Source organism: Sciurus vulgaris (genome assembly GCF_902686455.1).
Source record: "Sciurus vulgaris genome assembly, chromosome: 13".
Classification (NCBI taxonomy): Eukaryota; Metazoa; Chordata; class Mammalia; order Rodentia; family Sciuridae; genus Sciurus; species Sciurus vulgaris.
In genome coordinates this window covers 75,169,249-75,182,583 of record NC_136474.1, presented here as the reverse complement: position 1 = coordinate 75,182,583, position 13,335 = coordinate 75,169,249, and the positions used below count along the sequence as shown (strand labels likewise).

Here is a 13,335-nt window from a genome sequence, read left to right as displayed (position 1 = left end):
CTATATTCTTTTAAGACATGGAAAAACAGTAATATAATTGGAAGAAAGCAATATATAATATACATACAGCGTGGCCACCCCCCTCAATTTATATATAATTTATATGACTGGAAGAAAAATAACAAAATATCAGAAGCAGAGATCTCTAGGGTTAATTTTGTTACTCATACTTTTTGGTATTTTAGAGGTTTTCTTTGGTCCTACTAATCTTAAAGTAAGAGGAAAAGGGATTTTATATATATGGAAGATTCATACTCCTGGTCTTACTAAGTCACATGAATAATGTTCCTATTCTGACTGAAGCCAGACGCTAACTGCAGGGTACCCCTCCCCATCATGCCTGCATAGAATATTGACAGATTACACATCTAACTATGGCAGTGAATACTATGGTGAGGGATCACTGAGAATGTAGCACTCAAGATGTTTCGATCCACTATGGATGGATATACAAGATATACATGAGGTTTAAGAACAGACACAAAGCAAAAATGAATGGAAATCAATGTGTGGTGTTAATGAAACATCAGCAACAGAAAAATGTGTACTTAGTACATACATCATTCTAAAACAAAGGTATGGTAACTATAAAAAAAAGTCCTACTTAAGAAAAATGCTGAAAAAAGTAAAGAAAGCACTAATTATTTAATGAAATTAAATTGTAGGATGAATAAAAGATGCAAAAACAGCTTTAAAAAAAAAAATTAAAACAAAGTCCTACAAAAGAAAAAGTCCTTACAACAAAAACAAGAGCTTACAGTAATGTCCGGGATGGGGCGGCATAGGCGGGTGGTGCTGAAGATGGCCGTTTTGGTGGTGAGGCAAATTAGGTGTGTATGGAGCAGTCCTACTTCCAGTCCAGGTGGTAGTGCTGTCTAAAAATTAAGGCCCACATGGATTAATTTGCTTTTATAAAGGCTGCCTATTTTTCTCAACTATTTAAAAGATTTTATAAAGCATGTACATACTATGATGGTAAGTAGCTGGCTGACCAGTAAATCCATTCTGCTGCTGTCCTGGCTGAGGCCCTGAAGCTATCTGCAACAGTCCTTCACTATGACTACCTGCCAGAATACCGGCAGGCTGACCTAGAGAAACAAGAAGAAATTAACATGGTACAGGTATAGATGCAATCCTATGATTTTATACAATAAATGAAGGACCAATTAAAACTGATAATCCACAACTATAAAGATGAGTTCCAAAAGAGGAAATCACCCATTACCTATCAAATAAAGAAAACTAACATCATCTTTAAAGGCAATTCTTAACTTGAAGAAGTTCAAAATTATTTCATCTTAATGTCTGCCTAATTTTAGTGGTCCATTTTTTCACAAATATTCTTTAAACGCTAGACAAATCCAACTACATGTCTACACTACCATAAGTTAAGAAGCACATCAGTTAACCCCTGGCCACTTCACCCAACTCTCCGTCTGGACTTTTTAAAATTAGGACACTTAAAACCCAGGTTCAAGAAAATGTTGAAATCTAAAAGTTAATTATTATCAGCACTAGTATTGGTAATGGCAGAATGCTAGAGTTTGATTAAAAAAAAAAAAAAAAAAAAAAAGCAGAGGAGGCAAATATTTTAAATGGGATGCAATGGGGAAGGTGAGGAAGTTAAAAACACCTAGTTCAACTGTGCAATCAAATCAATACAGCATTTAATTAAGAAATAAATTAAAACCCTATCTAATCATCTACTCTGAAATTTTTCATGTGTTTTTAAAAACCAAGAATCATGCATTTTAACGAATATCATCATCTTCCCATATTTATGAGTAGATGCCCTCTCTCAATGCATCGTACCAGGAAAACTAAGTTTCCCCTGTTTTTATTTCACTCAAAATATTCTATGATATTGTTTACTGTCTGGCATTTTTAAGGCCTTTCCCCCCCCACCTTAGGTGGACAAGACTAATCACTTTCTTAAAGCAAGCATTAAATAAGGCAATTGTTTACCCCATTTGGAAAGCATTGAAATTTCCTAATTATTATTTGTCACTGGATCACTTCACTCTTTTCTCATCTAGATGGAAACGTAATCAGATGGAAGAAAGTAAATGTCAACATTACTCAAAGTATCAAGAAAAAAATATTTTCCTCCTCTCTACATACCACATTTCTATAAAGCTAAGAACTATAAAATCAAATGCTAAAAGGAATATTTCAATAACCCTCAAACTGTTTATTTTTAAAGATGATATTTTTAGCAACTTCCCATCCTGTCATCCCAAAAATTTCTCCACGTTTTCTTTAAAAGTCAATTATGTTTTTGCTCTTGGTTTCAATACCTGTATAGGCCATGTGCTTTTAGCTGACATACAAAAATTGTCACTACACAATTTAAATTAAATCATTTTCATTAAATTATTTTCATTTAAAAGTATCTAGAAAGACACCCTGAAGATTCAGGTGCCAAATTAAACAAATTATAAAGTGACCCACTACTGTCATCTGTATTGATTATTTCCATTACACAGTTCCAAGTGCATCAGATAAACAATGAATATAATGAAATTGGCTTATGCAAAACAGCCTTCCAATTCCTCTATTTTAGTCCAATTTCTTTTGTTCAATTCTATCAATATACTTTTTTTGTGATGTTAGGAAACATTTGACCAAAAGTTCTAAAATCTACAGTACTTACTATGTAATTACAAAAATTTACCCCCAAAATACAAAATTAGATGCATTTCCTTTATAACATGTTTTTCTAGTCTTCAAATAGGACTCAAAAACAAGGAACAAAACAGTTGAAATGAAGTCACTTTAGTAAGCATTATAAGGGTACCAAAATTTAATCTCCAGATTATATAAAGAGAGGTAGATGGCTGTGCTCTAGCAGTAATCTATACTCAAGCAGCTATTATGTATGTTTTTATTCTCCATTTGTTTGTCAACCATAATCATAAATTGGTAACTAAAATTATCTGCAAGAGGCCAAGTTTTAAAGTGAATCCATATGGTCCACTTCAAAACACTATCCACAGTGAGCATCTCATGTAGCAAACCAAAGGATATTGCTTTGAAGTCACGAAATGGATTACAGAGAAATGTTGACAGACTTTACTTGAAAACTCCCAATTATAGAAACCAATCTCCCATTTATTCCAAAGATCAAATTTCAATGTTGACTCTGACCTGGTATTAAGGTAAACAGAATAATGGTCCCTTTGATAGCAACTAACAAAGTTAACAGTCTAGATCTATCAACTATCTATTGCTCATGTAGGCTTAAATACAATCCCCTTAGCATCCAGGTACAATTAACACTATACAGATACCAAGACAATGCCCTGTAATTCATTAAAAAAAAAAAGAATTTTTTTTTAAAGCTATTTCATTTGCTAAGCAGCGAACTGTTTAACCTTTGGTGATGAGAAAATAAATAGCAATACTAACAGAACAAGGTCGTACTGTCTCAGGCATCCAAAAAAGCTGAACCTGAGCTGGGGAAGTGGCACAATGGTAGAGCACCTGCTGGTATTCTCAGGGGCCTGAGTTGAATCTCCAGCACTACAGAAGATAAAAGAAAAAGGAAAATCTGAACCTAATAGCCCTCTGCCTCCTATAAAATGTCAGAGAAGGTAACACCTCTACCAAGAGAAAGCCCCTTTCAAAAAACACATATTAAAAAAAAAAAAAAAAAAAAAGAAGTGGTTCTAAAATATTAGGGAAAAAGAGATGTAGAATTTAGCTTTACAATGACATTGACTAACATAATGTCTATCTGGGGGCATATATGTTATAAATAAGTTTACTAAGATCCCTTTTTTCAGGCTAGGGCTGTACCTCAGTGGTAGAGAACTTGCCTAGCATGGTGTGAGGCAATGGGTTTGAACCTTAGCACCACATAAAAAATAAATAAATAAAGGCATACTGTCCATCTTCAACTACAAAACAAGAATTTTTCTAATAAAAAAAAATTTACATCCTTTTTTTCTAAGTTTGTATAATGGAAAACTGAGATGACTCTTATAAAGCAATATTCTCCCAGACAGAGCAAAATAAACACAATGGACTAAAGAAAGGTAGCAATTCCATGAATAAGACCTTCATAAGTACTTGGTTCAAAACTACTTGTTAACTACTTAAATTATTTCTCTAAAATCTGGAAAATTTAAGACACTTCTTACATTTGTAAATAAAATATATATTCAATCATTAATTTAAGTCAGTTATCATAATCAAATCCCTTCATCAACTTCCAAATGATTATACATGTATATCAATATAAGAAACTTTAAACAAATTACAAACACTGTTTTTTCCAAGATGAACTCAAACATCTGTCCAATATTTATTTCTCTAGGGCAGGAGGGTATGTATGGCTCAGTGGTGTATAATGCATGCCTAGTCTGTACCAGGTCCTAGGTTTGATCCCTAAGTTCACCTATGAAAGATACCATAGTGCCTTTAATTTTTACTTACTTGGAGTTTTCCTGTAAGTGACTACATGTAAATATTCATTGTTTAGGACAAGTCAACCTGCGGACTAAATCTGATTATATAACTTACTTGTGGAAGCCACAGGAATGTTGGGAAAGTTGGTGGTGCTGGTAGCATTTGACTCAGAAGGGGCTAAAAGAGCTGGGGTGCTGTATGTCTCTGTCGAAGCACGATTACTTGGTGGATGCTGAATGGTTTGAATTGAATGTCCTTCTGTGGATAACGATGGCTGTCCCTCAAAGTCATGAACATATTCATCCTTCACCAACATACTTGGTGGAGCTATGCAGAAAATTAAACATTTTTTTAATTTTGTAAGTTTCTATTCCCAGGGAAAGAAATCACATATGCAAATAATATGACAACACTTAAAAATCAACTGTTGTATAAATATGCTATCTTTCAATCTTTGAAAAAGTATCTATTACACATAAATATCAACGTTACATGACTATTATTTTTTCATATTTAAAAGCATACTACTTTATCAGCAAAAGCCATTTATTCAAAGGTAGTAGGATCAGATATATTTTATCAATCTGTCTCTGATATTTGAAGCTAGAATATATTCCAACAGCCTCCACAGCAATGGTCCTAAAGAGGCATTCCTCAGATTCCAAAGTAGTAATCATCTAAATAGATAACATGAAGAAGGTGAAAAACAAATGCCTGGCAAAATGTTTATCAGCTGAGAACACCAATTACTTAATTTTTTAATTTCATACAAATAAAGATATGAGTGGGATCTTATAGTTATTCCATATCAGGATCTAGAATTACCGTTAAGTAACATATTCCTTAAAATTGCAATGTACTAAATGTCCCCCATAAGTTTAGAAACAAACAAAAATCCTTGAAAAGTCAAACAGAAAGTTCCTTCTAGAAACCTAATCCAAAAAAGGAAATCTGATAAACATGTGGTATGAAAAAACTCATTATTATCAACTAACTGTAACTGTGGTTACACTTTAGTAAGTAAAGCTAGACTCTAACTGAAAAAGCATGATCACTTTCCATAACGAACTAGGGAATGCTAGTAGCATTAAAAAAAAATATTAAGAAACTAGGGAATGTTCCATTGAAGACAAAGAAACAAACTGAATTATATTCATAATGTCAATTTTCTACCTAGAAACTCCCCTCTGGTTTTGGGCTACTGTTTTGGGGTTTGCTTTTTATCTCTAGCAAAACAACCCCTTACTCTCTGTGAATTAACACTATTCCAGAATTTTACAGTCCAATGAACTCTGGTATTAGGTCTCTTTTTAGAGCAGTCAATTATAATCCACAAAGACATTCCCTTTTCCATTAAGAACCAGCATCACTTCCCTTATCTTTTCCCATCTTTTGCTCTTTGGAAAAAAACCTATTACATATACATTTCACTTAGTTATGTGGATTTTTTTTTTACTTAATAATTGAAACTATTTCAAAGCAGTAAGAATAATCCATTGTTCAAGTTTCTATATACAACCTCTTAAAAAAGCATTTTCATGCATCAAAAGGAAGATGTTGATTTTTTTAAGAGCCATTAATTCCACTCCAAAGTTTCTCTTTAGAAAATTCCATGGAAATAAAAAGATAATCAAAACAATGCTTAACACATCATCATGTATCAGCAAAAAATTGGACCTAACCATTCATCATTAATTATAAAAATAAGACAAAGAAACCAATGTGGCATAAAGTGACTATGTCCACATTTAGTCAGCTTTTTATTATACCCTTCAACAAAGTTCTGCAATTTTCTTCATATAGATCCTAACATCTCTATTTAATTCCTGAACATTTTATAATTTTTCTTGTTATAGTGATTGAGATCTTTTTGCTGATCCTGCATATGAGGACAAAACTACTGATTGGAGGCTATAACCGGTCAACTTGCTATTCATTACTTGTTTTTCAGTTGACCCTGAAAAGGCTTAATGGGCAATCATAACGTTCCCTTAAATAGTTAGGCCTTCCAAATTCTTCTTGCCTCAATATGGTAGCTCAGCTTTCCTAAGTGTAAGTTTAAAACCTCTACAGGTCTATGGATCTTTTTAATCAAATAACCTAAAATATGTATTTCTTAGGTAAAACTGAAGGTAACAAGGATAGAGTCTGCATCATGTTTTTATCAAGAGAAAAAAAGGAAGTTACAAAACACTATTGTATGCTGTGGTCATACACGTTTTAAAAAATCATGCACTATAAGTAAAAAAGCAAGGTCTAGAACAGTGTGTACAGTACGCTTTTTGTGTAAGAAAGGAGGGAAATAATACATGTATATTTTGCATAAAGAAACCCTAGAAGTTAACACCAGAAACTAATAAAAGTGATTACCTGAGGTAGGGGGGAATGGGGGCAGGGGTGGGAGCACTTCTTTTCACTGTATACCTTTTTATAGTATTTTGATATATGGACCATGTATTGCCTATTCAAAAAAATAAAATTAAAAAAACATATAGTATATATTTTTTAAAGTCCAGAAAAACAGACACCAAACTGTTAAGTATTTCTCTTTATGGGCTAGCAGTCGATAAGTTCACTCATTGAAAAAATATTTATTGAGCACCTATGTTCCAGGTACTATTCTAGCACTTAGGATATAGCTATAAACAAAACAAATATCCCTGACTTCATGGAGCTTACAATCTTTTGTAATATTTTTTATCTAATATTTTGTAATATCTAATAGCAAGCACATCGTACTCCAACTCCTCCTTTCTAATACTGTGTCACATCCTTGATCTCTCTGGGCACCAGTCTCTTTTTTTAGTAGAGTGTTAGATAATCCCACCTACCATGTTGGAGCATTGAGAGAATGATAACACAATATTCATAAATCACCTAGCTCAGTACCTGACACACAAGTACTCAGTATTTGCTATTATTATTCTATCATGTATAAGCATTTTTAGAATGCTTGTACATATACAGTGACTACAAAATGTTCTATGAGGGGTAAAGAATGTACTATCTTTAAATGACAGACAGCCTGAAGCCAGGAGACTTGCCCTAGGTCTCTTATCTTTACCACTGTCAGCAGGCCAGCCACAACACTTGTACGATGTTACAGTCAACTCTATGACTTATTCTTTTTTCCACCAGATTATAAACACTCTGAGTGGAGAAAACAAGACTTATTTAACTTTGTGTCCCTGGAATCTAACACAGTACCAGGCAATACATGCTCATTAAATATTTGTAAAATGAATACATAGGTCAATATGGTCATGAAAGAGATGAGACAGGCTAGAAACAATTACCACACGACCACAACTAATAAGTGAAAGAACTGTTCCACTTTCTCAACGTTTAATTACCTGGTCTTGTATTATTTCTTTATCCAAAACTAGAATGAGCTGACAGAAATGTGTTTTTCTGAGAAATACTGTTTTCTTTGGAAATAAGCCACTCAAGACAGCCTTCACAGACCACTAGAGGGCTCCACAAGGCAGAATAAACCTTAGAGTCACTTAAAAAAATAAAAAAGGCCATCAACCTACACAATCCCATCAATAACAAGTAACTCAGAACAGCATTAATATTAGGATAGAGAAATCTGAGAAAGCTTAAGAATTTTAACCCCCTCACAACCACACCCAATGAGATATTCTATACTTATCACTGCAGTCTCCTAATCTCTCATGTGCACTGAGCTAATTGCTTTAATTCTCCAAAAACATTGATGGAGAAGGGGAAGACCTGATGGACATTCACTATCAAAGAAAAGAACTGACATGATAACATCTATGTGGCATTCCCAGATCAAGCCATAGCTCCCATTACCAACCCACACTTCTCAGAAATCTGTATGGCATTAGCAATGGTGCACCACAAGACACTAGAGTCTTCCTCTATTATTAGTGACATGGAAGAAAAGTGAAGAATAACAAGGAGGCTTACAAAATCTTCCCAAATTTTAAGGTCACATGATATTTCTCACCTATCACTAAGATTTTGTAACAAATAAGGTTCCAAGCGACTAAAAAGCCTCCAGAACAGCAGCACACCTTCTAAGATGAAGGTGACTTAATTGGAGCTTCCCTGCAAATTAATCAATTCTTAAAAGGTTTTAGTTCATTAACAAGTTCTAAGTAACAGAGCTAAAGATACATCCATTCAAATCAACACTTTAAAAAAAAAAAAAAAGCACTCGAACTGGATTCTTTTCATCACCTTGAGGCATTTTTTTCTTTCTTAAATCAGGATTAGATCATCTGTGATTAGCATATACTTTATAATAGCCTTGCTTTAGTTACTCAAAATATAACAAGATTGAAGAAAAAAACCACTAGTATGTATAATTTTACATCATTCTTAACATTTGATCACTCATAAAAGTTACGATAAAATGAAGAAAAACTAAGATACTGGTATTTTTAAAGGATATGTAACACATAACTCCCAATTATCACATATTACAGGTATATATTTATACCCATTTAAACTGGTTCTATAAATTTTCTTCCAAAATAGTCGCTTTTTACCAATTCAAAAAATATTAAATTGTGTATTAATATTTTTGGTGCCACTTCAAATCCAAAGAGCCAATAGCCAATTTAAATCCAGTTGTTTTTCTTTAAACACACACTCATATATACCAAAAAAATCTCTATTTCCAAAGTAGTTATTTTTTTTTTTCTTGTTAATGTTACTGGCACCTATACAAACTACTTCTACATGAATCAAAAAAAAAAAAAAAAAAAGAGCAGACAGGCAAAAAGAAAAGAAAGTTACAAGAAACAGATTACCTACCATTACTCTGCAGTGTTAATCCTGAGAGATCTTTATTTTTTAAAGGGGAAAAAATAAAATAAACATTAATCATTACCATGCAGAAATGTTCCATTATATTTAAATTACAGAATGTAAATTTAAGCCAGAGATTACAAAACTTTATAAACCATTTCAGTTTAATTCAGGAAGTTGCATAAATGACATCTAATAATATATAAACTAATCAAATCTATAATGATATCTATTTTTCAAAGCCAACGTATGAAGTGGGCAAAATATGAATTATACTTAGTTTTAGCACTCAAAACACAAGTTTTGTTCCCAAGTTCAAAATTAAATATTTATACTTCATTAAAAATCTCTGATTCTTAAACCTTAAAAGTTCTCGGTAACACCCAAATACTTAATTTAACTTAGAAGAACTAAGACACTATTGGGGTCTTTTCCCTTTATGCACCTAAGGATAAAAGTAAAGTCTACTTACCAATTCCAGGTGATACAACTCGTTCATAGTGATATGGATTCACACAAACACTATCACATTTTAAGTCAAATGCATACTGACAATATTTAACATGCTTTAATTCATTTTTGTGAAGATCTGGCCACCTCCACAGACGGGCATAGATCACATGAGGAAATCCTTTCCGACCAGCCACCTGAGGAAAATAAACAATCATTTATTAAGCATCGGTTATATGTTAAGTATCAGTTGTGTGCCTCACATTATATAAGGGACTTTACAGATGTTCTCATTTAATCTTCAAAATCCCACAAAGTCAGCATTACTGTAAAATACACATATGGTGGTGTCCATTTCCTGGCACACAACTCCTAAAATCTTGGAATCTTCAAAGTGATGGGTTTAGTATGCTAATGAGTTGGCTGATGACTGGAAGATCCTAGGTAGCTGCAGGATGGAGGCTGTTCACTAGAAAGACCAAGGCAGGATAAGAGGTCTGGGACTTCAGCCCCACTCCTCAACCTTGGGGAAGGGGAAAAGAACTATAAGTAGAGTTGATGACCAAGAGACCAATGATTACAATCAGTCATATCGAAGTAATGGAGCCTCCATTTAAAAAAAAAAAAAAGAATGGGGTTGAGAGACCTGAACACGTGGAGGTTCCTGAAGGGTGTTAGGCCTGGAGAAAGCTTAGCTTACCTCACCTTATGCATCTCTTCATCTGCATCCTTTGTAATATCCTTCACACAAATCAGTAAATGTGTTTCCTAAGTTCTTTGAACCACTCAAAGCAAATTAATCAAACCCTAAGAAGGGGCTATGGGAACCTGAATTATAACTGGTTGGGTCAGAAGCACAAATTAAACAAACTGAGGTTTGTGACTGCCTCTCAAGTTGTGGGGGACGGGGGGGGGGGGGGGGGGGGGGGGGCAAGTCTTGGTAACTGAATACTCACTATGGGTCTAACACTATCTCCAGACAACAGTGTAAAAATTAAACCGAATTAGAGAACACCCAGCTGGTGTCCCCTGCAGAATTAATTGCTTGTTTGCTTACTGGTATAAAGAAACCTTCATACCTTTTTGGGTCACAGAAGTGAATAAGTATTGTGAGCAGGAGTAGGAAAACCTGAGTCTGAGCAGTTTTTCCCCCTATATTCAGAATATCATAACCCTCATTTCATAAATGAGAAAAGTCATGGTCATACATCAGAGTCAGAATTTAACTCTATGTATAATTTTAAGGTTTGTATTCAGATTTTTAAAATGCAGAAAGTATGCTGGGTGTGATGGCACATGCTTGCAACCCAAGCAATTTGAGAATCTGAGACAGGAGAATAGCAAGTTTCAGTCAGCCTCGGCAGTTTAACAAGACCCTGTCTTAAAATAAAAAAATAAAAAGGGCAAGAGCTATAGCTCAGTGGTAGAGTGCCTCTGGGTTCAATCCCCAGTACCACAATAATAAAATAAAATATAAAAGTACAAATGTGTTAGAGAAACTATGACTAAAACCTACAACTAAAATTTTTAAATCCAACAGCATAAGATTTTTATAAATTTCTTGAAGTATAGATTCTTCAGTTCTACATGAAAAATGTGACCAGTGCAATAATAACCATTGAAACATGATATCATATCTCTAAATGATAAAAAGATCAAGTATAATTCAGATTTTTTATTATGTATACAATACCCAAAAAGGTTATAAGGATGAATACCAGAGGCAGTTCTCTCACAGTATGGGATTTCTTCTGCGTTTTAATTTTACTTTCCAAATTTTCTTCACTGAACTATTTTTGAGTAAGAATAGTTAAAAACTTTTAAAATATACCCTTCATATATTCTTCCATACATTCCCATAATCCATGCATACTGGTACAGAATGTAAAGTATCTAAAGAAATGGACCTACATTAAATTACCCTATAGTAACTATAAGAGGAAACAAGAATGTTTTTAATCTACCACCACAGAAGACATAGAAAAACTCTAAGACCAACCTGAAGTCTTCCATCCAATGTTCTCTGTATTGTAACGCACTTGCTAGGATGAGCTCCATTTGTAGTTATAGCTGTTATTAAGGAATCCAATTCATCTTTCTTCTCCTTCAGCTTCTTTACCAAACTTTCAATTGCTCTTTTTGCAAATGTTTCACTTTCTCCACCTTGTCTATGGCACATCAAACTATGTACAATGCTCAGGCAGGCATCATTACTTGTTGGTGTATTCGTAATAGACATATTGTCCATTTGTTCAAGTTTTTTCTTTTAAATCAAATCTCTCTCCAATATCCGGAGCAATTTTGATCTTTTGGAGGCAATGGGAAACAATGGCTAACGTCGCAAGGAAAATTGTTAGACATCTGGTGTTCAGGATAACCTAAAAAAATAAATGGAGAGAGATGAGAATACCTCTCAAAAGGTAGATTCAGTTAATTGGGAAAAGACAGATCTGTTATAGTTAAGTCAAAGACAAGGCACAGAATTAAAAATTGATGCTAAGAGTTTTAAATAGCTTAATTAAAATGTTGCTGACATTAATCAAAATGCTTTTGACATTCCAAAACATTATAGTTACGCCTTCTCATTAGTATAAAGTCATGCTTAATCAAGTCTAGATACATGTTCTTCCATGGAGCTATGCCTCCAACCCCCTAAAATAAAACCTCGACTTAGTTATTTCTGTCTCCTTTCTATTCTCCCTGTCACTGTTAGTTTTGAGTCATCTTAGAATTTTTATTATCACTTGGTATTTAATATTTGCTTCCCTCTAATGTAACTTCTTTTAACAAATGCCTGTCTTCTCAACTCATAAGCCTCATACAGAGAAGCAACTTTTCATATGACTTTGAATACTTACCACTTACCCATATTCAACAAATAAATTTTGAAGGCACTATTGCCAGATAATCAAAGATTACTTGCATGGGGAGTTTTAGAGTCAAGAGATCTGGATTAAGATACCAGTTTTCACACTGAGCAGTCAGACAAATGAAGCTACTTAAACTCTCTGAATCTGGAGTACACAGAGCTCAAAGGACAAAAGTCTGTGTAAAGTTACTACACAAAGTGTTCAGCAGAAAGTACCTATGGCTTATCACATACTAAGTATATTTACTTTGCTTTAAAAGATTACCCTAAAACACATTATGCACTTTGTTTTCTTATTAAAATTTGTCAAAGAAAATGTAGGAAGGTAATGAGAGAAGTAAACCACTGATCCAGGACAATGCAAAGGCATGGTGGAGGCAGGCAAATTACATAAATGAATAAAATGTGCCAGCTGTAAAGAAAAAGTACTGAGCAATACAAGTGTATGCCTATCTGAAGTGGATAATGCCACTTTAGCATTTAAGACTGTTAGCCTACTGCTGCTAGATCTTCAAATGAAAGAGAAACCAAAAAAATTCCCATTAAGTATATGAAATCTCACTTTCAAGTAATAGTAATTTATCATGGGGAAAAGGAGGGAGAGGAAGCAAAAGAAACCACCATGTATGCCAAACAAAATATAATTTCAACTCGAATCTCACCCAAGAAAATGACCAGTTTGAAACGTGAAAGACCAACTCACTAGAATTTTAATTTCTAGATTGCAGAGTCTAGTGGACAGGAACTGTAACTTGTCTTTATCACTATATGCCCAATTCCTAGGACAGGTAAATGTTCCATGTTGTCGTCCAATGAATGCATCT

General features: G+C 33.8%; 1 protein-coding gene across 4 annotated transcripts in view; it reads right to left on the bottom strand.

The window, feature by feature from the left end:
- Positions 1–13,335, bottom strand: part of SMAD4 (SMAD family member 4) — a gene marked incomplete at its 3' end in the record, with an annotated part of 58,891 nt that overhangs the window by 34,995 nt on the left and 10,561 nt on the right. For all 4 annotated transcript variants that reach the window (XM_079109476.1, XM_079109474.1, XM_079109473.1 and 1 more), the window contains 6 exons: positions 11,642–12,020; positions 9,665–9,839; positions 9,199–9,228; positions 4,525–4,737; positions 969–1,088; positions 759–875 (listed from right to left, as the gene is read on the bottom strand). In XM_079109476.1, the coding sequence (XP_078965602.1) occupies positions 759–875; positions 969–1,088; positions 4,525–4,737; positions 9,199–9,228; positions 9,665–9,839; positions 11,642–11,890 (904 nt within the window). In that variant the 5' untranslated portion in view covers positions 11,891–12,020. The remainder of the gene's footprint in view (positions 1–758; positions 876–968; positions 1,089–4,524; positions 4,738–9,198; positions 9,229–9,664; positions 9,840–11,641; positions 12,021–13,335) is intronic.